Source organism: Microcaecilia unicolor, chromosome 11 (genome assembly GCF_901765095.1).
Source record: "Microcaecilia unicolor chromosome 11, aMicUni1.1, whole genome shotgun sequence".
Classification (NCBI taxonomy): Eukaryota; Metazoa; Chordata; class Amphibia; order Gymnophiona; family Siphonopidae; genus Microcaecilia; species Microcaecilia unicolor.
Genome location: NC_044041.1, coordinates 128,882,059 through 128,909,690, shown reverse-complemented (window position 1 = coordinate 128,909,690; position 27,632 = coordinate 128,882,059). Strand labels below are relative to the sequence as shown.

General features: G+C 46.4%; 1 protein-coding gene across 2 annotated transcripts in view; it reads left to right on the top strand.

Moving 5' to 3' along the window:
* Positions 1–2,050: 2,050 nt before the first annotated feature.
* MRPL11 (mitochondrial ribosomal protein L11) overlaps positions 2,051–27,632 on the top strand; it is a 102,989-nt gene continuing 77,407 nt past the window's right edge. The window contains exons 1-3 of one of the 2 annotated variants that reach the window (XM_030219784.1): positions 2,058–2,149; positions 2,644–2,777; positions 18,143–18,272. In XM_030219784.1, coding sequence (XP_030075644.1) covers positions 18,150–18,272 — 123 coding nt within the window. In that variant the 5' untranslated portion in view covers positions 2,058–2,149; positions 2,644–2,777; positions 18,143–18,149. Of the gene's footprint in view, positions 2,150–2,643; positions 2,778–18,142; positions 18,273–27,632 lie in introns of both variants that reach the window. The other variant, XM_030219783.1, reaches the window with a different exon arrangement.

The following is a 27,632-nucleotide window of genomic DNA, read 5'->3' as shown; positions in this document are numbered from 1 at the left end:
GCCATGAAATAATGTTCTCATTAGCGTGTGAGCACTTACCACCACCTATTTTCTATGCAGTAAGGACTCACTTGTTAATCTTGTGCTGATCGGTTAGCACAGCTACATTGCCATATGGTACCCAATTACCATGGAACATGCCTATTCTCCACCCCTAAACACGCTCCCAGCGCTAAAAAATACATTTTTCTAGCACATGGGAAGTATGCATCGATCCCCAAAGTATTGCAAGACACCTGAGCACATCCTGTGGTAGTGATTTTTAACCTACTTTAAGCATGCATTAGTGCTTACTGTGGCTTAGTAAGAGAGCCTATTATTGGGGAAAGTGACAAAACCCTACACCAGCTCAGCTGTTCTGCAGCCCTTGACTGAACAAACAGCAGAGCCACCAGTACTTGCAGCCAGGGCTGGTGCAAGAGTATTGGATGCCTTAAGCAAACCTTCAGCCTTATGCCATCTTCTATTAACTTTCAGGTCCCTAATATGCCCTTCAAGATGCAATGCTTTAAAATATATAACAAAGTAATTTTTGCTCAAAACAGTAATGGAAGAGAAGTGAACTAATTAAACAAATAAAACCTCAGCTTGCCAAGGGAAGCCTACATAGGTGGCCCTCCACTAGTGGCTACTATTATCGGTTTCAAATGGAACCCCAAAAAAAGAAACCACAGAAAACAATACCCACTGAGAGAAAAAAAGCGTTGTTACAAAAAAACAGGTATCCATTAATAATCAAAAAATCAGTTCTCTATTAAAGTTTATCAGCAGCTGAAAAATGAAAAACATAGCACTTCAGAGAAACTTGTTCCATCTGTATACTCCAGCCATATATTTCCAAGGCATAAACTGTAGTACAGGGTGGCCATTTGAAATCGGTGATAGTAGCCAGTAGTGGAGGGCCATCTGTTTAGGCTTCCCTTGGCAGTTGAGGTTTCATTTGTTTAATTAATTTAATTGGTTCGATTTTCTTCCATTAGTGCCTTGAGCAAAAATTACTTTGTTATATTTTTTGCTCTCCAAATTTTAGATTTGTATATTTTAAATATTAAATTTTGGTGTGTGTTATGCATATCTCACATATTACATAATGAGTGCAATTTTTAAATGTAATTTACCCATGTAAATGGGTTACTTGAAAAATAACCACTCTTCCTGCAGGTAAAAGTGCACATTGGTTGTCTCTTGAATTTGTGTGGCTGTCAGGCTCTGTTGTTTTGCTTTGACCAACAGTTGCCGTTTGTGGCCCTAGGCGACTGCCTAGTCTTGCCTAATGGTTGGACCGGCCCTGCTTGCAGCCTCCCAGAGGAAATACACAACACCAGGAAAGGTAAAACCCCCGCAGGCATCAGGTGCACTCTGCTGAGAACGTGCCAAAATAAAAAAAACCATTTCTCACCTACTAAAAAAGCAAAGAAGGGCTCATGTTTTAAGCTCTCTTGCACTTCCTTTCCCCAGCCTAGTTTCTCTCTTTTCACACTGAAAAACAATTAAACCTGTACATAAAACAAATTTATGTAACAAGAATATCCAATCTTTTTTACTTTTCTTAAAACATGTAAATCCATCAACTCCTGGCAATCGAATTTAGTTTATCATGATTTTAAACCTTCATAAGGCCTCTAACATAGCGTAACAGTCATCAAGTGTGTGAAAGATCTATTTATCACTATAAATTTGCCGGCCCGGCGTTTGCCACAATCTCATCACCAGCAGGCACAAACAGAAATAGATTGCCAGCCACACCAGAATGAGGCTTGCCTTGGACACACACAAGGCTATTGGAGAACTAGAGTGAGGTTTACCCTACAATGAAGGTATTGGTTGAAGCACCAGAATGAGGCTTGGAATACACAGCGAGGGTGCCGGATCACCAGAATGAAACTTGGGCCAGTATTGAATAACTCCTAAAAAGCCTCACACACGGCAAGAAAGTGGTCCAATAACTCGCAACCGCAAAAAGTTTCCTGCAGCCATTCTTCAAGTAACCTGGCTAATTTGCTGTAAAACTCTGCAATGGCGACATTGATTCCGGGCTGCTTTGTCTCGCGAGACTTCGTGAACTTCCTGCCCCGCCCGGGCATTTAGAGAGCAGAATGGCAGCGGCGGGAATTCTGGGGAAGTTTCTTTTGTAGTTGCAGTCGGCAAGGTGAGGGTAATAAGTGGTAGGCTCTTAGAATTGAAAACTAGGTGAAGGTGGGTGGTGGGGAGAGAGAGATTGACTGGATACAGGCGGAACGGGGAGGAGAATGATAGAAAGACTAAAGGCGACGGCTAGACTGGAAAGGTGTGCACGAAGAACTGGGTTAAAAACCCAGTAGGGGAAGGGTATGATAGAGGGCTAATAGAGACTGGATGAAGGCTGAGGGAATATGCGAGATAAAGTGAAGGCTCAGCGGGGTAGCTATAACAAACTGTCTGGGTGAAGAGGGGAGGGAGCGGTAGCTTTGAGGGATGAGAGAGAGGTGGGAACCCATATAACACGATGATGATGAGTGAAATAAGGAGGCAGTAGTTGCCTCTTTGTTTCCAATCAGGTGGCCGATGTCACATAGCTGAATGGAAAGGAAATTGCTGATTTCTTAGCAGTGATGTATAGTGTTATCTTTAGGTACTGATTTACAAAACTTTTTTTGCCAACAGAAACAAAAATGGGAAAAGAGGCTTGGTAAATCAATATCTAAAGGACCTGACGCTGATCTTGAAGAGAATCCCCCCACCTCTTCCCCCCCTCTCAAAAACAACAACAACAAACTTTGCTGTAGACAACATTAGATGTGAGTTGTAGGAGAAAAGAGGTTTCTTAGGTTTTTGGTCTGGCTTCTACATTCAGTGAACATTTGTTAAAAGCCTGGTTTAAATGTCTTTTTGTTTTGCCCCAAGATGTTTTCCTGCTATTTGATTATATATTTACTGCCTTGCAAAAGTCTTCAGACATTTGTATATGCTCAAAATGTACCGAGCACTTTATTTCAATGATTCACACAGCCTATTCTAGACTTTCAATTGGGCTTTCTCCCACGTGCAGCCATGACTTCGCTGACAAATGTGCACATGCGCGTACCCACTCATATATAGCATGTCGGAGGCTTATGCACGCACTATATGGATGTGTTATGACGTGCTTTATGACAGCTCTGGAGTTACCTGCAGCCTCTGAGTACACCTTCAATATATCACGGTAAAGGGTTCGGATTGCTTTTGTGCATGGATCGGAAATGGTAGTGCATTGCAACACGTCCACATTACTATAGTAGTTAGCTCGTTTGCATTCTGTTTTCGTTAGTTGCTACCGTGATCGGAAAATGGCTCGGAGAACCCTTTTGTGCATGTCATGGTTTACTACTTGCTCGTTGAACTGGCTAGAACCAGTTTAAAAACCACGTTGCTGACTTGTTAAGTTTATTTTTGTTACATTTGTACCCCGTGCTTTCCCACTCATGGCAGGCTCAATGCAGCTTACATGGGGCAATGGAGGGTTAAGTGACTTGCCCAGAGTCACAAGGAGCTGCCTGTGCCTGAAGTGGGAATCGAACTCGGTTCCTCAGTTCCCCAGGACCAAAGTCCACCACCCTAACCACTAGGCCACTCCTCAGTGCATCTGGCCCTCAGTGTTAAAGAACAAATAGAGAATCATTCAAATACTCTTCACAACAGCTGATTTAGTCCTTGTTGGAAGTAGAGCGTTGCATGGGGACAGAAATCTTACCTGGCCCCACTAGATTCTTACTCGTCCTCGCAAGAATTTAATCTGTCCCCACTCAGTCCCACAAGCATTTAATGGTACATTAAAAATAAAATTCTGGTGGGCTCTCTGTCTCTCTCTGGGTTCCAGCCACAGTACTGCAGGCAACGAAGGAACAGAAGTTGGAACACTGATGTGTACATGTAAGACTTGTCTCTGATTCACTGGCACAGTGTACTAAGAGTTCACCACATGCATGTGAAAGTAGGTCAGGTGACATCTGTTACTTGTGCCTCTGTCAGAGCTGAGGTCTGTGCGTCAGCCTTGGAGCTGCGAGGATTAATAGTAACATAGAAATTGACTGCTGATAAAAACCTGAACGGTCCATCCAGTCTGCCCAGTAACACTCTATCAATTAATAATTAAATCAACAATGAATGTGATATACTTGTTTATGGTCTTCCTTTGGCATTTCTGGGGCATAGACAATAGAAATCCGCCCGGCCTATCCTTATGTTCCAACTGCTGGCGTTTACTTCAAAGCCCACTCCAGCCTATTCGTCTTCTCATTTGTGGGACACAGACCGTAAAAGTCTGTCCAGTACTGTCCTCATGTTCCAGCCACTGAAGTTGATATCTAAGCCCTTTCCAGCCCATCCTAAACCAGATTACCATATATGAGACACAGACATTACAAGTCTGCCCGGTATCAGCCCTAGTTCATCACATCCGCACACATGCAGCCATTTAAATTTTGGTTTTTTTTTAAACTTCCACTTTCTAATTAGAGATCCTCTGTGTTCATCCTATGCCTTTTTGAATTCCGTCACCATTTGTGTTTGTACCACCTCCTTAATGGAGATTTTCCACATCTGTGCTGTTAAAGCGAGGAGGAGGAGACAGCAGTAAAAGAACTTTATACTCGGTAGGTGAGAGGCTAGCAGAAGTGCAGCATACACTTCCACGGAACCCTGGAGGAACTGTTTCTGTCCCCACGGGAAGCCCGCAGGAACTGCTCCCGTCCCCACGGGAAGCCCGCAGGAACTGCTCCCGTCCCCACGGGAAGCCCGCAGGAACTGCTCCCGTCCCCACGGGAACCCAGTGAACCCTGTTCCTGTGCAAGTTTCTAGTTGGAAGCCCTGTTGGCACAAATAACTGCCAGTTTAAAACAAAAAAAAAAGTGGCTACCAACTTTGCAAAGTGGTATGATGCAGTTTTTGCCCATTCTTCTTGCCAAAATAACAAGCATTTTTAAGAGGATCAATTGAGGACTGACATGAAAGATGGTATATTAAAGGAGTATAAACAAAATGATGTCTTGCCAGAGATTTTTAGTTGGACTCCCCCCCCCCCATCCCCTTGACTTTCCACCTGCAGCTACACTTCTTCCTCCAAAACAAAAAAAAGGCTGCCTCAAATTGTTGTGGAGAAAGTATTTCAGCATGTTTTTTTCTCTGTTATGTCTGGTAAACTCAATGGGGTTTATTTTTGTCTTAGTTTTGCAGCATCAGGGCAGACTGAAATTTTTTTCAGTCAGTCCTGAATTGAGTTTGTCACGCAGGAGGAGAGACTTCACGGTCTGTTCAGAAGTTGGCTCCAATTTCCTTAGAGAGTGTGGGGATGGTGTGGCCATTATGGGATTCCTGCATGTGTCTCTCAGCTGCTGACAACTTGTTTCCTGTGCTGCAGTCTTCTTATGTCAGATTCAGCTCCACTGAACTTGTTAGCTGCCTCTTGTGACTATTAGAGCTTTAGAGTCTCATGTTCCCCTTCTCTCCTGATTTCAGTTTGTTGCTTCAATGGGCTTATTTATTGACCTCCCCCCCCCCCCCCCCCCCCAATCTTCTCAGGAGCCAGCTTCAGAATGACTTACCGCTACATGGAGGAGATTAGATTATCCTCTAGACTTGGATGTTGAATCTGTGCTGCTGTTAGGTCCACGTTCTGAAGGGGATCTTTCTGTAGCATCTGGTCATTTTGTTTTTAGCGATTCCTTAGAGGAAGGGGAACTATCTGCTGATGATGTTGATAACACTACAGCTGCTAGATGTTTGGTAAAGAAGAGCTATCTGCCTTCATTACTAAGGCTTTAGAAGTTCTTGAATATTTTGCCTCTCTGGTGTCTCAGGGTACCACCCCTGACCCTATTATAGTGGATATTAGAAAGCCATTTAAATCTTTTCCCATGCATGAGGTCTTAAGGTTGTATCCAATCCTCATGACAGAAAGTTGGATACCACCAGACAGCTTTCCTTAGAAGTTGCTGTCTTACCTGTGCAGGCTACTGTGCTCTTATGCAGCCAGAGCGTATCTTTATTGAAATCAGCTGGCTAGCGAGTCTTCTAGGGAGTCTGATCTCCAGATTACCCTTGATTTTCCATTTATCAACGTGGGTTTGGCTTATTTGCTGAATTCCCTGTCTGATCTCCTTTGTTTGATGGCAAAGCAAATAGTTTCTGCCAGGCAGCTCTTGTAACTCAGGCACTGGGCAACTGATACTGCTTCCAAGTCCAGGTTGACTTGAAACATAAGTGTTGCCATACTTGGACAGATCGAAGGTCCATCAAGCCCAGTATCCTATTTCCAACAGTGACCAACCCAAGTCACAAGTATGTGGTGAGATCCCAAAAGAGTAAAACAGATTTTCCATAGTGTCTACTTCAGACCATTCTCAACGAGTGGGTAATATTTATTATTAATTTATTTATTTACCGCTTTTTTAAAGGAAATCACGCCTCCTACCAGCAGATGGGGAGACTGAGAACTACTAAAGTCTTGACTATAATATCCCCTGTGCAGTGCTGCCCCCTTTCAGTTTTTCTCGGTCCTCTCAGCAGATGGTAGATAGGTCTTTGCAGTCCTGTCCCTAGGCCTGTTTTATTTTGAACATTGGAGGTGGATTTCGAGTCTTCTTTTATATAAAAGACAAACGCCTTTTGACCTCCCTTCTGTGGGTGAGTGTTTAAGGCATCTGTCTGTTGTGGGCCCTGGCCCCTAGAGCTCTGGGGGTGTAAATTCCACGGTTCTGGACCATCCCCTCTGAATGTGGTGGTTTGGTAGCCTCGGCTAAACTGAGGGGTTCATTCATGCTCCCTGGGCATATGGGGAACAACTGTAGAGCAGCAAAAAACCCCCCAAAACTCAAGCAGAAGAAGCAGAGCTTCATTGGCTGGCATTACTTGCAGTCCTCCTCTGGTCTTGGTGTCTGATGGGGGTGCTATTGTTGGAGGGGGGTTGGAGGGTCCTCGACTGCGTGGTTGCCACGTGTACACATGGCGGCTGCCTCTGGGATAATGTGGCGCTATGCCACGTATTCTCTCCCCTGAGTGGCTTGTGTTGCATCTATGAGGAGGCAACAGAAGGCACTGCAGCAGTGGTGGCGACAGTATCCCTGGCGTTCGGTTCCTTCTTAGCTGTGTAATGCAGGAGGGCTCCCCCCCCCCCCCCCCCGCACGCGATACCGTTTTCACCAGAGTTTGTGTTCCTGTTGCATCAGGCTTTTTGTCTGAAGCAAGGTTTGCCTGTTCATAGAAGAACTTTGGACATGGCTGCAGTTGCAGTGGGGCCCCTGGATCTGTATGGTCCTTCGAGTCCAGGGGTCCAGGCTCTGGTTCCTGGTCCCTCCACTGTGTAGGTTGCTCCATGGTTCAGCGGGGTCCCACTGGGGCCAAGTGCCCGCATTTGGGGTGGGCCCAGATGGTAAGGTCACCTGGGGCCCTCTCCAGACACTGGGGAGTTGGAAGAGGACTGGGAGTGGCTCCTGGATGTGTTGGAGGACTTGGAGGCTCCGTTTGGAGAGGATTTATCCATGGTCCAGATTTTCCACTGCTAGGAGCTTCCTCTACTCATGGCTGCAGTCTTGCAGTGCCTTGGTCTCGAGGAGGAAGTCCCTTCTGAAAGGGGATCCCTTATTGAAGGTCACATGTGCCCCTCCGCGGGTCTTCCCTTTTAACAGAGATTTGAAGGAGCTGGCTGAGGCCTAGTGGGAGAATCTGGAAGCTCCTTTGTGGACAGCGATGATCATGACTCGCCTCTATCAGCTTTCTTACAAGGAACAGGAGCGTCTTTGTTTGCCAACTGTGGACGCTTTGCTCACGGCGGTGACTAAGAAGACTGCGGTACCCATGGAAGGTGGTGCTGCCCTGAAGAATCCACAGGATCACCATATGGAGGTGCTCTTGAAACTGTCCAATGAGGTTTAATCTTTGGCCTTACAGGCAGCCAATTGTAGTGGTTATGTGGCACGTCATGTTTGTTTGGGACAGCCTTCCTGGTCAAGGCTTCGGTGAAGACCTTGGCTTTGGCAGTGGCCGAACAGTGGTTGCTATGGCTCCACCAATAGTCGGCGGAAGTGGCATCTAAGGTGCATCTCAATCAGTTGCCCTTTTGGGGCCTATCTCTTTGGCGAGGATTTGGAGAAATTGGTTAAGGACTTGGGTGAGTCTGAGACCCCCTTGTTTTCCTGAGTTGCGAGCCTGTCAGCCGGGTGTTCTCACCAGAGTTGTTTTGCTGGTTCCCAACGTGTTTGGCTTGCAAGGCAGCACAGAAGTCGTTGGCAGTCTGTCAGACCTTGGACAGGCTGGTGGCCTTGGAGGCTATTTCTGTCCGATTGTGGTTTTGGCAGATATTCTATTTACTTTGTGGTGCTCAGAAAGGAGGGGTCCTTCCATCCTATCTTGGACCTCAAGGGAGTCAACTGGGCTCTCAATGTTTCCCTGGTGATGCTGCAGTTGGTCTTTGTGGCCATTCGCAAGGGGGAGTTTCGGCCATCCATGGATCTGTCGGAAGCTTACCTCCACATTCTGATCCACCTGACCTATCTTGGGTTTCTTTGCAGTTCTCGGGCTCCACATTCAGTTCTGGGTTCTCCCATTCAGTTTTGCAACAGTGCCGTGAACCTTCACCAAGGTCATGTTTTGTAGTGGTGGCCCACCTGCGGTAGGAGGAGGTGCTTGTGCACCTGTACCTGGACGGTCATTGGCCAAGTCATTTGAGGAGAGCCGGCGAGCCACTGATCGAGTGGCTCGGCTGGCTGGTCAACTTCACCAAGAGCAGACTGACCCCAGTCCAGTGTCTGGAATACCTCTTGGTTTGTTTTGATACCAGTTGGGTAGGTGTTTCTTCAAGAGCAGCGCATTTTGAAGCTGCAGGCTCAGGTGTGGTCCTGCTGTACGACCTCCAGGCCCCATGTCCCTGGAATGGGGACATCCAGCACCTGGTTGTCGGGGAGCCTCTTTTGTTGTGTCCCTTGGGTCCTCTTATGCAGCAGGGCTCAGTGGTCATGCCAGACATGGGTCGGTTCTCACGGCGCGACTCTTGAGCGGGCACGATTGTTGAGGAAAGGCTATTAGGAGTTGTTGTGACCATACTGAGCTCTGGAAACATACGTTTGCATGTGGCATATGCATTTCCTTCAGGATGGTTTGGAGAAGGGTTTGTCTCTCTCTTTGCTCTGGGTCCACTCAGCATTGGCCTTCCAGGGGCTGATTCAGGGCAGGTCAGTGGTGCTTCATCCGGATGTGGCGAGGTACCTCCATGGTATTGAGCACTTAACAACCTCAGATTCGACCGATGGTGCCGCCTCGGGATCTTTCTTTGGTGCTAGCTGCCTTGGTAGTTTTCCCTTTTGAGCCATTGTCTTCCACCTCTTTGAAAGATCTTTCCATCAAGGTTGCCTTTTTGATGGCTATTACATTGGTGAGTTGCATTTCAGAGTTGCAGGCTTTGTCCTGTAGGGAGCCCTTCCTTCTCTTCTTTGAGGAGCTAGTGGTTCTCCACCCAGTCCCTTCTTTTGTACCTGTCATTTCTTCCTTTTATCTGAACTGTAAGAAAGGGACCAAGACGAGCTCCCAATATGTATGTATACTGAGGTACTTAGCTGATAGAACACTACTAAATAGCAATTATTCTGGACTTGTGTCTAGGGAAAGCGTACATCTTTGGCCCAATGGCTAGCTAGCTGTGCTGGAAAAAGGAACAATGCCACAGATGGAATATATATTATTTATTCGGTAAAGAAATTATATATATATATATATATATATATATATATATATATATATATATATATATATATATAGTTATGAAGCAAAATGCCAAGCAAAATACAAAATAACTTTCTATAAAAATAGATTATCACCACAATATAGATAATCCTATATAATAATTCTCACCACCAGCGTTCTAATGTGGCACTGCCTTTGTCCGTGGCTCCTGGAGTTGCTGAGCTAGGCTCCGTAGCCAGGATAACGTCACTAACAGCTGATTCCCAGGCAGGGGGAGGAGTAGGGAAACATGCTGTTTCCCTACTCCTCCCCCTGCCTGGGAATCAGCTGTCAGTGGGCCGCTCCCTGCCACTTCGGAGCAAGTGGCAGGGAGCGGTGCATCAAAAAACTACAAGCGCGGCACCACAGAACCCCCCCCCCCCCCTCCGGCGCATCACCCAATCCCCCCCCAAGCACATCAAACACCCCCCTCCCCCCACCCAAAGCACATCAACACCCCCCCACCCCCGCCGCATCAAACCCCATCGCCACCCGCAGATGCCAGTAGTAACGCTGTCCGGCCGCTGCTGCTTCTCCTGTTGAGCAGCAGCAGCCGCTACAAAAAGAAAAGCGATAAATGTTTTTAAACCCAGCCCAAATCATTCGCAAGTGCCCGAGTCTTACAACGCAGTCTCTGCAGCCGCTCCTCCTCTCGCTTCCACGTCACTGCCCCTGGAGTAAGACCCCGGAGGAGCGCAGTGATGTGACAGGCGAGAGGAGGAGCGGCTGCAGAGACTGTGTTGTAAGACTCGGGCATTTCTGAATGATTTGGGCTGGGTTTAAAAACATTGCTTCTTTTCTTTTTGTAGCGGCCGCTGCTGCTCAACAGGGGAAGCAGCAGCAGCCAGACAGCGTTACCACTGGCAGCTGCAGGTGGTAAGGGGGTTTGATGCGCCGGGGGGAGGGTCGCTGGACATGGGTGGCTGGAGAGGGAGGTGGGGAGGGGGTCCTGAGACCAGAGAGGTGGGGGTGGGGAGGGGCGCCCTGCGAGAGGGGGGGTGGGAGCTCACACTCACTGTCTCTCACATACACTCTCTCTAACACACTCCCTGTCTATCACACTCTATCTCTCTGTCACACACACAGTGTCTCATACACACAGACACTCTGTCTCTCACACAAACACATACACACACACACACACACACACACACACGCTGTCTCTCATTCTCTCTATGACACACACACTCCATCTCCCACGCACACTCTCTCTCAAACATACACACTCCGAGGAAAGCCTTGCTGGCGCCCGTTTCATTTGTGTCAGAAACAAGCCTTTTTTTACTAGTGATATATATTTATCCTAATGGACTAACTAAATGAGTGATTACACAACCAATCACAATACTGATAACCTAATGATTATTATGAGAACTTACACCACACGTCTTATGCATCATACACAGTAGGTAAATTCACAAACCATAAGTCATAAAACCCATCTGTCTCAGACAAAAGCGAAGGACTAATTATCCCCATGACCATAGGTAGTATATCCTGTTATCTCACCTTGCCGTCTGTGGCAGACTTCCAATGGTAAAGAAGCGGATTCCTCCTCTGAGACTCAAGCTGAAGCCTCAGCGAGTCTCTCAGTCCAGGAATAAATCCGAGATCTGTATTCTGGATGCAGATGACACAGTCATTAGGTAAGGCCGTATATTGTAGCTGAGCTAACCTTGTGAGTTTGTTACAAGGTATGCTGTTCACTGGTATTTAGGAAATCAGTCTCTTGCTCTTTCAGAGTCTTCTATCCTTCTGCCAGTCTTCCGGTCCTCTCTTCCTCCTCTTCAGTCCAACTTTTTGGCATCCATGGGTCAGATGATACCTGTGGACCGATCACAGACGGTCATGGTCATGAAGAGAGCCTTTGTTGTAGCCATGAAACTGTTATCGATGGCATGCAAACCTCCCTGTCTGATCCCATACTCCTGGAGCCATGTGTGTCTCTCTCCTCCAATCTTCCCAGGAGATAACTGGGCTAGTTTGTAACAAAGAATATGTCCTTAGTTGAAGTCATCATGGTATGCTCAGCAGTAATTTTCCTTTGTAACAGAGCTGGTTTCTGATGGTTACTGATGCATACAGGCCACAGGCTGTAAAATCCATATTGTTATAATAGAATGGCTGTATAGGCCAAGACCAGCAAAGGTGAGATCTCAGGTAAATACTTCTACAGAACCAGTCAGTTTCTCTGCTGGTGTTTTGCGAGATGAGTTGAGCTCTCTTAGTTGTTTGGGTGTGCAGAGGGTTCTCTGCTGCTATCTGCACCATATAGAGGAGTTTCGGAAGTCGGACCGCTTGCTCATTTTGTTTGCTGGCCTGTGACGGGGTGAGGTGGGTTCTGAGACCACTCCTGCTTACTGGATTAAGGAGGCAATTTTGTCCGATTATTTGCATAGTGGTAGGCAGGGTCCGGTGCTGTTGTGGGCCAAGCCATTCGTGCTTAGGCTGCATCTTGAGTGGAGCACGCCTTGGTTCCGATTCCAGACATTTGTCTGGCGGCCACGTGGTCGTCCTCTTTCCTTTGTTAAACATTACCAGTTGGATGTGCAGACGAGGAAGAAGGCAGATTTTGGGGCTTCTATGTTGGCCCAGGGTTTTTGTTTCCCACCCTCGTTAGGTACTGCTCTGGTACTTCCCACTTGTTGGGAATGGTCTTACCTACTAATTTTCTTTCCTTTAGTCTTTTCCAACCCCACCCTATTTCAGGTTTTTCTCTTATTTCTCTCATAGTTGGTTCGGGCCGGTTCTTGTGATGGACTCCAGACTTTGGAAGGATCACAGTTTTTGTTAGCCAAAAAAGAGGAAACTAAACAAAACAGACAGACTTAATCTGAACTCAAGGAAAAAAAATCCATTAAAGTAGATTCTCTTGAGCCCTCGCTGTGTGTTGTGTGATGGTTGTTCCTGGTTTTCCTTGGGTGATTGTTATGGGGGCTGTTTTGTTTGGTTCCACCATCTTGGCTTTGCCAATCGAAATACTGAAGAGTGGGCAGGACTACACAGGGGTTATGTACTCAAGACTCTAGTAGTTCTCAGTCTCCCCATCTGCTGGTAGGAGGGTACATTACCCACTGTTGGGAATGGTCTGGAGAGACTAAAGGAAAGAAAATTAGCAGGTAAGATCTAACTTCTGCTTATGCTGCTTATCCTAGAAATAATCAATGGATTTTTTCCAAGTCCATCTTAATAATGGCCAGTAATCCACACTACTCGCAACCAACCTTTGAATCAACAGCTTAAAATCTTCAACAGGAATACAGCCCTTTAACCTATTTAGCATCTTTAATTTAAAAAATGAACTGTGCACTACCTTTCTAACATGAGGTTTGAAATTTAGATGGATATCTAAAATAACCCCCAAATTACGCACCTCTTGTGTCAGACAAATTTCATTTTTGCAAAGTTTAATCTTCTCTGGAACCTAATGTTCACCTTGTCCACCCAAAAGCATAATCTCCATTTTCTCTACATTTAAGGTCAGCTGGTTATTGCTATGACCCCAAAGATAGATTGTAAATGCCCAATAGCATCTTCAATAGAGGTATCAGAAAGGAAGAAAAACTGGATGTCGTCTCCTTAAACCCTATAATGAATATTGAGAGAGCTTATCAGATGACACAGTGGTATTAAATAGATATTTAACAACACTGGAGAAAGGTATGAACTGTGTGGCACACTCATCTTTAAAGCCCGTTTCTGTGAAAACTGATCACCCCTTTGTACTTCTAACTTTTGATTGGCCAAAAAAGAGACAAACCATGACAACACATGACCTGTGATACCACTAGCTCTCATTCTGTTAATCAAAATAGCATAGATCACTGTGTCAAACGCAGCAGATAAATCCAACATTGCCTAAAAATGTCTCAAGACATCCAAAATAGAGACCAACAAGGACTCCATACTATGAGTCCTCCACACAAAGGGTCTATTGCATGTGTTGATTCCAAATATTATTCTAGTTGTTTTAAAATTATTTAAATTCTATCCATCGTACGTAATGAAGAAACGGCTAAAATTGTTCAAAACAGACAAGAACATAAGTATAGCCATACGGGGGTCTGACCAGTGGTTCATGTAGCCCAATATCTTCTTTCAACAGTGGCCAATCCAAGTCAACCCAGTTAGTAGCAACATTCCATGCTACCAATCCTAGGGCAAGCAGTGGCTTTCCCTATGTCCATCTGAATAACAAGACTATGGACTTTTCCTCCAGGAACTTGTTAAAAGCTTTTTTTAAAACCCAGATAAGCTAATCGTTACTACATCCTCTGGCAGCGAGTTCCAGAGCTTAACTATTCTTTCAGTGAAAAAATATTTCCTCCTGTTTGTGTTAAAAGTATTTCCATGTAGTTTCATCAAGTGTCCCTAGTCTTTGTACTTTTTTTTGAAAGAGTGAAAATTTGATTCACTTCTATTTGTTCTATATCATCCGTTGTCTTTGTGGGGCAGAATACATTTGTTTAACATGATGTTAGCACCTTGTTGGCTTTGTTTTTCAGTTACGACCATTGAATGTCTGCCAAGCTATTACAGCGTTATTGTTGGGAAAGAATTCTCGTTTGGAAGCGATTCAGACCCCAAAACATCATAGGGAAATGGCATTATTGAACATAAAGTACTGGACAGTGGCTAGCAGCATGTGTCACATCAATGATTGGTATTGGGGTACCCAACAATTGTCTGTAACTACTTTGGAAAGACATTTGATACCACAGGTGCATTTCAGTCATATTTTACATAGCTCTGGTAGATTGCCCTCCAGTGCTTAAAAAAAAAATCCTTTATTGAAAACCCATAGAGCGATTTGGAAGTGGCTGTGCCAGAGACGTCACTTCTCTGCTCAGGTGACTCCCTATTTGTCACTTTGTGATAACTCAGCCTTTCCACCGGGTAGGAGGAATACTGTTTTTTCACAATGGGTGCGCAAAGGTGTTAAATATATATTTCAGGTAATAACAGGAAGGGAAATTAAAATCTTTTACAGACCTGCAATGTGATTTTTTCACTCCCATCCTCGCACATTTTTGCATATATACAGCCCCATCATTACATTTCTTCCTTTCCTTGGACTGATTTAACTGAGGATGTTCAAGAAGAAACATTAGCAGAGGCTATAATTGTGTTCCTGCATGATCTTTCTTGCAACAATTTGTTGTATAGAGTTTTGCTTGGTTGAAACTCAATAAAAGTATTTAAACATAAATTAATTAATTGAAAATTAGTCTGCTTATATAGGGCTCTTTTTACAAAGTGGCGCTACTGATTAGTGGCACGCTGAATGCAGAGAAACCTGTTCAATTCCCATGGATTCCCATGGGCTTCTTCGCATTCAGCACATGCTAATCGGTAGTGTCTCTTTGTAAAATGAGCCCATAATGTTTTGTTTTGTTATACCATATGTGTGAGTGTCATATATAGCCATTTTTATGAACCTTGTCTGTAAAGAATTAAGGTTTGCTGTTCCTCAGTTATATTTTTATTTCATGTTATATAAATATGAATTTTGGTACATTGGTATACTAAATGTTCATTGTTGATTTTTTTGTGTATTTGATTTGTGTTCAATCAGTGATGTTTTAATATATTTTTTATTAATTTCTTATGTATTCTTTTATTCTATCATATGTAATTTCAGTGTATATGTGAATGTTAGCGTATTTATATACGTATTTATTACGTTTTTTAGTTTATGTTTCAATAGAACCCATGATGCAGGCATTTGCTGAAACAGAGCCATGTTGGTCATTGATTTCCATAAAGGTTCATTTATTGCATACATTCTGTTTCATCATTCTTTCTCTACTCCTTGGAGGTCTCGCCTACCTCCACTTGTTTTCACTTTTGTGGAGTTTGGTTCTTCTCCTTTTTGTCTTTCGTCTTTCAAGAGTGACTCCATGACTACAGTTGTTAGAATGAGTAGTCAATCTTGCCTAGAATCTCTTGAACCCCTCTGTCTGTTGAGTGCTTATGTGTCCTTTTCGACACAAAGAGGGGAGAAGTTTTGCCTCCAGCTTTAAGGAGATAAAAGCTCCCATCTCATATTCAGCTCTTCTTGAATCTTTGGAAACCACAAGCATGGGCTGGGGTTATGGGCTCAATGGCAGTCTCTTTGGATGTGATCTCATGGGCAAGGGCTCACATTTATTTATTATTTATTAGGATTTATTTACTGCCTTTTTTGAAAGAATTCACTCAAGGCGGTGTACCGTAAGAATAAATCAAACATGAATAGACAATTACAGCAGTAAAATTATTCAAATAATTCAAAGTATGGCATAGTATACTACTATTTACAATGCCAACACAATATGTAATAGAACATTTTAATATTGTAGGGTATAAGCAAAGATGGAACATATAGATAGGTAAGAGGAGTTAGAAAATAAGGTGACTAATTTTAAAGAAAGTTGCATATGATGTCAGAGAAATGATTAAATGTTATCTTAGCTAGGGTAGGAGTGGATAAACATGTCCTTCTGCAGTATATGCAGTCTGTGTCACTCCTTTCGTGTGTGTGAGACTTAAGAAGGCCTGGTTGAAGAGCCAAGCTTTCACCTTCTTCCTGAAGTAGAGATAGCTTTATATTAAGAGAAGCCTGTCAGAGAATGCATATGGCCACTTCAGCAATCTCTGTTGAGTCACTGGTTTCTCATTTCTCAGTATATTTTGCATTTTTTGGACTCCCAAGTAAACCTTAGGATGAATTGGTGGCTTCAGTCATCCCATCTTCAGGAAATGTCCCTGGGCTTTGCAGAGTGGATAGTACTAATCACTGATGCTGGCCACTCCGGATTGGGTCTTTGTCACTGCCTTTAGCACATGACTCAAGGATGATGGATCTACACCGGGACCTTGTGGCCAATCAATCATCTGGAACTAAAGGTTGTTTGCAGAGTGCTAACAGCATTTACCAATCTTATCCAGGGAAAACCAGTGAGAGTTCTTTCAGACAATGTGACTGACAGCAGTAGCTTATATCAACAGACAAGGGGGAACAAAGAATGCTCCTCTAGGCTCAATTTCTTTTCCAGTGGGTAGAGAAGCCTGTTCCAATAATCTCAGCAGCTCTCATTACAGGGATCTTGAATACTCAATCAGTGATTATCTCAGCAGTACCTAAGGAGGATCCAGGGGAGTGGAAACTGTCCAAGAAAGCAATCTCTCTCATCATGTCAAGTGGACCTCCTAGTACTGCACTTGATGGCCTCAAGACACAATGTGAAAGTTCTCAAGTTCTTCAGCAGATTAAAAGAGTATGGGTTGGAGGGCTTGGCCTAGACATGCTATTTCTAGGGTTACCATATTTTGTCCCTCAAAAAGGAGGACACATGCCCCGCCCCCTTGTCACTCCCCCTCCCCTTCACCCCCCTCCCCTTACCTTACTACTGCCCTGGTGGTCTAGTGACCTCTTCGGGGCAGGAAAGAGCACCACCATTCAAAATGGCTGCCGAGAGTTGAAGTCTCGCAAGGACACTTCAACTCTCGGTGGCCATTTTGAATCGGTGCCGAGATCACGAATAGGAAGGATGCATGCAGGGCAGCGCTCCGGGCAGGAAAGAGGGGGCTCTTTCCTGCCCTGAAGGCAGAAGAGGTCACTAGACCACCAGTGCAGTAGTAAGGGAGGGGAGGCTAGCAATCTGCCTGTTTGTCTGGGCCGCCCACCAGCCTGCCCATTTGTCCAGAAATCCGGACAAACGGGCAGATTGGCAAAACCCGCTCGGTTGCCCGGACATGTCCTCAAAAAGAGGACATGCCTGGTAAATCTGGACATATGGTAACCCTAGCTATTTCAGCCTTGGCTGCAGACATCCCTAATATATGTGTTTCCTCTGTGGCCGATGATAGGTGAATTTCTCAGCATTCAGGTTGAGTAATTTTTGTAGCTCCAGACTGGCCAAGAAGGCTGAGGTACATGGACCTAATTTTATTTTTGTAGCGTTTTCCCAATCTGTACCTTTAAATGGCTTCATTTTTGAGGTATTTGAGCAGTACCATGTTTGGTGTTTTTAGACCTTCGCTTCTAATATAGAAATAGCTCAGTTCTTTAACCAGAACTATTTGAATTAGCTCAGCTGCTGTGAACAAAGGTGGGCTCCATTTAATGTATCATTGACCTTGTTAAAGCAATTTTTGGAAACTGATCTAATGTGGGTTTGCTGTGACAAAGAGTATAAAGATTTAAGCAATCAAGACTTTTTGCATTTTTATATTTCATTACATTTTTGAATATCTCTATAATTGTTCCTTCATATACAAAGTGTAGAGTTAGGTTATAAACTTGTTTCATCGAGCTACACAGTTTAATGCATTTTGAATTATATTTTTCAGACAGCAGAATGTGGAAAAATACAAGTGTTGTGTGAAGATTGTTTCATATGTATATTTATAAATTTTTTTTCTCCCATAGGTGAAAAATGTCAAAAGCATCGCGAGCTGTAAAGGCAGTGAAGAAAGCCGACGTGCAAGGTGTAATCCGGTCTATTGTGCGGTCAGGGCAGGCAGCTCCAGGCCCTCCGCTGGGACCCATCCTTGGCCAGGTAACACTAAAATCTCCCCCTTAGGTGTTTGAAAATATATTTTTTGTGAAGGTTATGTGTGCTGCTGGGCTAAAGTCATACTACTTCTTCTCATTGACAATCCTGTGATATGTTCATATCTGTGAATTTTGAGGGGGGGCTACCAGAGGTAGCACTAGTGGAAGATTGCATCTTGCCCACCTTTTAAGGTGGTTTTTGTTTTGGTATTTTCTGTTTCATTATTATCTTTGTTCTGGAGTTCAGAGAGAAGGGAGGTGGAATAATTGCAAGTTAAAACCATTTCCATGTGGAAACACACAGCAGGGATGCTGTGGGGTCCCTACCTTATAGCAGGGCTGTGGAGTTGGTATACCAAAACTTTAACCCCCAACTCTGAATCAGACTCCTCCTGTGTACAATAAATCAAAGAAAAATGTGATTAATTACAGAAACTTAGGATATGTCTTTATGTACAAAATTGGGACTAGTAGACCACAAATATATTTATTTGCAGTTTGAACAAAGAACTTGAAAAAAACAAATTGCTTGTCATCAGCAGCAGAAGAATCCATTATGAATGGGTTGTGTCCACCTACCAACAGGGTGAGATTGAGAACACTGAAATCCATAGTGCCTCCTGGACGGCTAGCTCCATCTGCCTCTCAGTATTCTCTATCTCCCAGCAGGGTTGGACGCAGCTTATTCAGCTCCTTCAAGAATCTGCCTGGGGTGGCTCCTGTGCTTTTGCCAGTTGTAGCAGGGGTGTTGTGGCTATTGCAGCTCCACTTTAAAGGCACATAGGTTAGCCCTTTCCCTGCCTTCCCCTTCTCCCTATGTGGATGCAGGCATATAGGTTTGCCCTGTCTCTGCCTTTCCTACTCTCTTCTATGTGGATGCAGGCACATTGGTTCGGCCTTTCCCTGCCTTTCCCACTCTTCTGGACCTCCGGAGTGCCTCTGTAGCTGTTGCCTCTAACTTTCCTCACAGCGTTAAAAAAAAAAAAAGGTGACGCGCTTGTTAGTGCTGTGATTCTGAGGCTATCTTCTGTTTGTGCAGCGTGACCGGAGCTTTGGGACTCGGTCGGGTGAGGTAAGAACGTCTTGTAGCTCCTCCGGGGAGGGCCTGCGATCGGGGCGTTTTTGGCGCGAATCCGCCGTTTTGAAATTTTCCGCCATTTTCGGCGATGGCTGTGGAGGTTGTTAAGTGCTGTTCACGTTGTGGCAAGCGCAGATCAGCAGCGGGGCTCTGTAAATCGTGCTCTTCAGACGTCAGTGCCGGCTCGAACATGGTGAGCAATGTCTTTTCCCGCTTGGTGGAGCTGGCAGCAGGCGCCATCTTGGATGCGCCGCATGGCCCGACTCCCGCAGGAGCGGATGGGTCTGAGGCCGGAGGGGAGTCTCAGATGGAGGCTACCAGAGGAGCTGCTTGCCCCGGATTGGAACCGGGAGACCAGGGTGAGCCTTTCTCCCCTGAGTTTGTGTTGCTTTTACATAAAGCGTTCATGTTAAAGAGGGCTCTGCCACAGGTGTCTGACTGCATTGCTACCTGGTTCCCCTCCAGTGGAGGCCGGCCCGGGATTGCCGTCAGGCGTTCTTTCCCCAGACAGTTGGCCGCTTGACAAGTTTAGAAGGGTAAATTCCCTTCTAAGAGTGGCGCACCCCCCTTCCTCCCCCCCCCCATGGTCGGGCTGTGGGGATTCTGAGGGGTCTGGTAGGCCTTCGTGGTCTGAGGAGCCAGAGGAAGGTGCCGGATTGCCACTGGATCCAGATGATCCCACCGCGGTTAGGATTTTCCACTGCGAGGAGCTGCCAGCGCTTATTTCTGACGCCTTGCAGTCCCTCTCTATCGAAGATCCTGCGCTTGGTGAGGCCTCTTCTGCTAATCCGAGGATGGCAAGTACTAAGAAGCCTGCTCGAGCCTTTCCTTTGCATGACTCCATCCAAGAGCTTATTTCGGCTCAATGGGCTGACCCCGAGGGGCCTTTGAAAGTTGCCAGGGCAATGGGGCACTTATACCCTCTTAGTGAGGGCACGCTTGGCCATGCCTAAAGTAGATGCCCTAGTCACGACTGTGACGAAGAAGACTACCCTTCCAGTAGAGGGAGGGGTCGCCCTGAAGGACATGCAGGACCGACGGCTGGAATCAGCAATGAAACGGTCCTTTGAAATTTCAGGCCTAGCCTTACGGGCGTTGGTGTGCAGTTGTTATGCTGCTTGAGCCTGCCTCGCTTGGTTGCAACAGGCAGTGGAACAGCCCGGGGATGGAGCGGAGCCCCTTGTGGAGGTGGCACCGTGGATGAAGTCGGCCTTGTCATTTTTGGCTGACACCCTTTATGATCTGGTCAGAGCCTCGGCTAAACAGATGTCTGTGGCGATGGCCACTCGCCGCCTTCTATGGCTACGGCATTGGGCGGCTGACATGGCCTCTAAGCAAAGGTTGGTGAAGTTGCCCTTCCAGGGCCTTCTCCTATTTGGTGAGGAGCTCTTGGATGGAGTCATGCAAAGGAAAGGCTCGAGCAGGCTTCTTAGTATTTGCCATCCTCGGATTACCAGAGGAGGCTTCGCCAAGCGCAGGATCTTCAATAGAGAGGGACTGCAAGGCGTCAGAAATAAGTGCTGGGCAGCTCTGCGCGGTGGAAAATCCCAACCCCAGCGGTTACCTGAGGATAGGCCGTGGCCTTCTAAGAGTCAGGCGGTTCCCTCCTCTTCCAGACCTTGCTTCCGTGAAGCTAGAAGGTACCGCCCGGAGTGTTCTGCTGGGTTTACTTCGTGTGCCCGTTTTCAGCAGAGGAACTCCTTTCGCTCGGACAAACGCTCCGCAGCGGCCTGTTCAAGGCCAGGAGTTCATGGGCGACCCTCTCAATGATGGTGCGCCGGCCCACTCCTGCAGTTGGAGGACGTCTTTCCCTCTTTCTAGAGGAGTGGGTCAAGATTACCTCAGATCAGTGGGTTTTGGACCTGATCAGAGACAGTTAAATTGGACTTAACTGCCCCGGTGAGAGATGTGTTTTTGGAGTCCCGATGCGGCACTGCCGTCAAACGGGCGGCGGTAGAGGACAACTTGCAAGGCTTGTTGCACCTGGGAGCGGTGATCCCCATGCCTCCCGCCGAATGCGGCTGCGGTCGTTACTCCATTTATTTTGTGGTGCCGCGAAAAGGCGGGTCTTTTCGGCCCATTCTCGACTTGAAGAAAGTCAACGAGTCACTCAAAGTACGGCATTTCCACATGGAAACCCTGCGCTCCATCATTGCAGCAGTACAGCCAGGAGAGTTTCTCATGTCTCTGGACTTGAAAGAAGCTTACTTGCACATCCCTATTTGGCCCCCACACCCACGGTTTCTCCGGTTTGTGGTGTTGGGAAAACACTTTCAGTTTCGGGCCTTGCCTTTTGGCCTCGCCACAGCTCCCCAAACCTTTTACAAGGTAATGGTGGTAGTAGCTGCCTTTTTCAGGCGAGAGGGTATCCGGGTTCACCCGTACCTCGACGACTGGCTCATCAGAGCGGACTCTGCAGAAGAGTCGTCATGTAACAGCCAGAGTGGTCTCAGTACTGCAATCTCTGGGCTGGGTCGTCAATATACCCAAACGTCACCTGACCCCCCTCTCAATCTCTAGAGTATTTGGGGGTTGGGTTCAACAGGGCCTCAGGGTTGGTTTTTTTACCCGAGCAAAGGAGGTGCAAGCTTCAGACCCAGGTCCGTCTGCTCCTGAGGATGCCTCGCCTGCGAGCTTGGGACATTGTCCAGCTCTTGGGGTCGATGACGGCCACCCTAGAAGTGGTGCCTTGGGCGAGAGCACACACGAGACCGCTGCAGTGTTCTCTGCTACAGTGTTGGTCTCCCCTTTCCCAGGATTATCAATGCAGACTCAGTTGGCTCCCTGCGGCCCGACACAGCATGGAGTGGTGGCTCTCAGACAGCAAGCTGTGGCGAGGAATGCCGTTAGTGCTCCCCGACTGGTGCCTGGTGGTAACCGATGCCAGCCTGAAGGGCTGGGGAGCTCATTGCCAGGAGAGGCATGCCCAGGGTCTGTGGACACTCGAAGAATCGAAGTGGTCCATCAATCGCTTGGAGTTAAAAGTAATTTTCCAGGCGCTGCTGGCCTTTCAATTGACCTTGGAGGGATTGGCTGTCAGAGTGCTGTCGGACAATATGACGGCAATGGCCTACATAAATCGTCAAGGCAGAATGCAGTGCAGAGCACTGGCCATGCAGGCCGCTCAGATTTGCCACTGGGCCGAGCTGCATCTACAGTTCCTGTCAGCAGCTCATATTGCAGGTCAGAGCAACGTGCAAGCCGATTATCTAAGCAGACACCACATCAACCCAGCAGAGTGGGAGTTGGCAGATGAAGTGTTCCTTCAACTCTGTGCCAAATGGGGAACGCCCGTAGCGGATCTGATGGTGTCAAGCACAAATGCCAAAGTCCCGTGCTTTTACAGCAGACGGAGAGATCCTCGCTCGGCGGGGTTGGATGCCTTGGCTCAACCCTGGTCTCTGGGCCTCCTATATGTGTTCCCGCCTTGGCCCTTCATAGGGCGAGTACTCCTGCGAATTCGGCTGCACCAGGGAGTGGTGATTCTCATTGCCCCGGATTGGCCCAGGCGGCCCTGATATACAGACCTCCGCGGATGCTGGTGGAGGCTCCTCTTCCTTTGCCTCTGGTCCCGAACCTGTTGACGCAGGGCCCGGCAACCATGGAGGATCCCTGCCGCTTTGGTCTTACGGCATGGCTATTTAGAGGGTGCAATTGAGAGACAAGGGCTATTCTAACAAGGTCATCTCCACTCTCTTGCAGGCCTGCAAGCTGTCCACTTCCGTTGCGTATGCCTGGATTTGGCACCAGTTTGAGGCTTGGTGTGTTCCAAAGGCGATCACACCCATGCGGGCTTCTGTCTCGCTGATTCTTGACTTTTTGAAGGATGGTGTACAAAAAGGCTTGGCCTATAATTCCCTACGGGTGCAAGTGGCAGCATTGGCATGCTTTCGAGGGAAGGTCGCTGGCCTCTCCTTAGCTGCGCATCCAGACATTGCACGGTTTCTTAGAGGGGTGCTTCGGCTCCGTCCTCCCATGCGGGCACCTTGTCCGGCTTGGAACCTGGGGCTGGTATTGAAGGCTCTGCAGGGTTCGCCCTTCGAGCCGCTGTGGCGGGCTTCGGAGAAGGATATGACTTTAAAGGCAGTCTTCTTGGTGGCCATCACATCGGCGAGACGGGTGTCTGAACTCCAGGTGCTGTCCTGTCGAGACCCATTTCTGCAATTTTCGGAGTCCGGAGTAACGGTAAGTACTGTGCCTTCCTTCCTGCTTTCAGTGTTTCACCTAAACCAGCCTATTTTTCTGCCCTCCTTTACTAGGGAGGAGTTTCCAGAATCCTTTGGGCAGTTGCACCTTCTGGATGTGCGCAGGGCTCTGTTGCAGTATCTGCAGATGTTAAATGCTTTCAGGACCTCTGATCACCTTTTTGTATTGTTGTCAGGTCCTCGCAGAGGGTCTCCAGCGTCTAAAGCCACTATAGCCCGTTGGCTTAAGGAAGCCATTTTTTCTGCATATCTGCTATCTGGCCGGCCTCCGTCTGACACCTTTAAGGCACATTCCACAAGAGCGATTTCCTCCTCTTGGGCTGAAACGGGAGCACTCTCTCTTCAAGAGATATGTCGTGCAGCTACTTGGGCTTCTAAGCTCTCTTTTGCCCGTCATTACAGGCTGGATGTGGCTGCCAGGAGGGACGTGCTTTTTGGAGCACGTGCTTGTGCGTGGTGTGGCTTGTTCCTGCCCTATCTAGGGATTGCTTTGATACATCCCATTCGTAATGGATTCATCTGCTGCTGATGACAAGGAAGGGAAAATTAGGTTCTTACCTTGGTAATTTTCTTTCCTTTAGTCACACAGATGAATCCATGATCCCTCCCTGATTGACTCTGTTTTGTGTTCAGTTTTTCCTGCAGACATGTTCCCTCATTGGGAGAAGTTGGAAAACAGTCTTCAGGATTTCTGTCTACTACAGGAGGTTGAGTTCGTTCCTCCTTTGAGTTACTGTCCCTGTTCTGGGATCTTCGTTCGCTGTGAGGAAAGTTCATGTTATTCTACTTTGCCGTGTAACACTGCTTTGGAAGCTTCAAATACTGAGAGGCAGATGGAGCTAGCTGTCCAGGAGGCACTATGGTTTTCAGTGTTCTCTATCTCCCCCTGCTGGTAGGTGGACACAACCCATTCGTAATGGATTTATCTGCTGTGACTAAAGGAAAGAAAATTACCAAGGTAAGAACCTAATTTTCCCTTCTGTCAAATGAAAATATGAAATACACAGTTGAAAGTTTTTATGTTGAAGCTACAGTCGGAGTCATTACATTTTTACTGACTGACTCCACCCAAAATTGCTTCCAACTCCACAGCCCTGCCCAATAGTAGTGGTAGGCAATTCTGGTTCACAAGAGCCCTGTGTAGGTCAGAATATGCAGGAGATTTACATACCAAGGAGGCATTCCTTGCATATCCAATGTGGATATCCTGAAAACCTGACCTGCCTGGGGCTGTCAAGGACCAGAATTACCAACCCCTGCCCTATAGGCTTATTCTTATATTCAAGTTCCTGCTTGGGTTCAATTTTCCATATAAAATAAAGGGAACAGTATTTTACACTTATGGTAATCTCAGTCCAAATAGTAGAACACAACTTAATCACTGTTGCTGCTGCAGGAAGTGCCTACTCTTCCATTTAAAACCTGCCATAGTGCTGGTGGCAAGACCATCAGAGGAAGAGCACAGTGGCAAGAGTAAAGGAACAAGCTCCCCTCACAATGTAAAAGCATAGGAAGTGGACTGATGATGGGACTGGAAAAGGGGCTATTTCTGAGATTGGGGCTAGAAGGAGGCACATGCTGAGATCTATTGCTGGGATTGGTGCTAGAAGAAGGCTGATGTTGGGAGGGAGAAGTAAGGGCATATGCAAGGGAAAGTGGAGAAAGAAGGGCATAGGGATTAATACTGGGATAAGAGGAAGAATAAAGTAAGGAGGCAGAGGGGCAGAAACTAATGTGATGGGGATGCAGTGACTTAAGTGGAGAAAAAGGCAGGTGAGTAAGATTGGCTGGGTATTTGGGTGTGTTCATAGGGACTTAGGGATTGGGTATGTTGGAAGAGTGGGGACTAAGGGATGTTTTTACTAAGTTTTGCTTAAAAGATTGGCTTAGTTCATCTGTCATGAAACGCCTAGCCACTCGTCTGGGGTTACCCGTCTGTCCCCAGCACAGCTCAGGTCTGCCTCCACCTGCTGCTTGTGCTTTACACTAGCACCTTCCTCCCACTGACTGGGTCACAAAAGCCTCTGGGCGAGTCTCCCACTCTCAAATTATCCCCAGTGATTTAAGTTACTAGGACCACACTCCTAGTGGTCCCACAGTTCCCAGAAAGCACTCACAAACCCACCAGTTCAAACAGGCAGAGGCAATAAACAATTGTTTATTGTCATAAAAATATATTGAATAATGAACAAAAAATGTGCAATCAGTAAACAATAGCAGGTAACTGAAATATGGATCAATTATATCACTAACTTAACATTTGTTTACTTTCTAAAAAGTACCTGGGGAGATCAGGACTTATAACTGCTCACCAGTTATCAAATGTAACTTTTTTTTCACAGGACTTCAGCAAAGAGCTTTCTCTTTCTTCTCCTGGGCTGAAACTGGGGGGAAAAAACAGTATAGTTCAAAAGAAAGGAGCTCCTGGGCCCATCAGAGCCCAACAAGTTTTAAAAGTATACTGCTCACAGTACTGTAGATTCACTTCTTCACTGAGTGAAACTTAGAGCCAGATGCACAAAGGTCCCGTTAACGATCTGTCTGCTTTTCGAAATTGGTAAAAATTTACCGATTTAGAAACACAGAGGGATTCACTAAGAAAATCGCATGCAAATGAGCTGCTCGTTGCTTTTGTGACCCAGCTCATTTGCATGCGATAGGGAAGCAAGTTGGTGAGCTGAGCATGCGCAGAACAGTCAATTTCTATGCGTGGCTGCTCTGTGCATGCTACAGACGGCTCTCATACACGCAGACAAGCTGCGTCTATGATAGCAGTAGATTTACTCTTTTTTTGTTTTTTGGCAGACACAAAAACGCTTTTTTTTTTTTTGGATGGGCATACCTGTATTGCAGCTCCCTGCATCCAGCTGCTGGGAAAAAGTGAGAAAAACCTCGCTCTGCTTTTCTCCGCACTTCTGTGAGGAATCAGCAGCATCAGAGCTTGGTTCCACCCCCAGCTGTTCCTGCTGCTTCCTTCTATTGGCCGGCTGACATCCTAGAACGCCCATCTCCCTGAAGATGGACTCTCATTGGCTGGCTGCTGTCCCAACTCCTCCTCCCTGTAGGACTTCCCTGATGACATCACTTTAGAGCTGTGAAGTGATTGGATCCGAACTTCCTGGTGTCCCCCTCCAGCAATGAGTGGGCGGGACATCCCAGGCTGATGCTGTCCAATTGAGTTAGCCCCTCTCTGTGGAGGGGGACACCAGGAACTTCGGATTCAATCAGTTCACAGCTCTAAAGTGATGTCATCAGGGAAGCCGTGCAGGGAGGAGGAGTTGGGACAGCAGCCAGCCAATGAGAGCCCATCTTCAGGAAGATGGGCGCTCTAGGATGTCAGCCGGTCAATAGAAGGAAGCAGCAGGAACAGCTGGGGGTGGAACCAAGCCTGTGTCCCACAGACGCTGCTTCTTTGATGGACCCTTATCTTCCTTGCATTTTTTGGTAAGTCACCATTACTTTTATGCTTTACATTTCAGTACTCCCCCTCCCCCCCCCCTCCCCCAATTTCTTGCCAGTAAATGTAATTTGAAAAAGAAACATATGGGGCACAGCTTTCATACACGCAAAGAAGCTGCGTGTAAGCTGTTATACTAGTTTTTTTTTTTTTTTTTTTTTTGGTGCTCCATCTTCCCCACCTTGTTTCTCCCCTTCTACTTGCAATAATGAAGAACCGGCAGGTCCACACCTCACACTAAAATTTCCACGGTAAAGGTAGGGACTGCTTTTGTGCATGGGGTCAGAAACGGTAGTGCATTGCATCGCATTCACATTATAATAATTAGCTCATTTGCATTCCGTTTTCGTTAGCTGCTACTGTGATGGGAAAATGGCTCGGAGGACCCTTTTGTGTGTGTCCCGGTTTACTACTTGTGCGCTAAACTGGCTAGAACCAGTTTAAAAACCACGTTGCTGGCTCGTTTAGTGCATCTGACCCAAAGAGAGGTCATTCACTTTTCTATAACAGCTTTAACATAAAACATGCGCCACCTGCTGGCCAAACTAGAGAAATGCACTTCAGAATTAATTTAGGCAGTTTACAGTCTTAAAAAACACTGTTCTATCACAACATCCTTGTGCA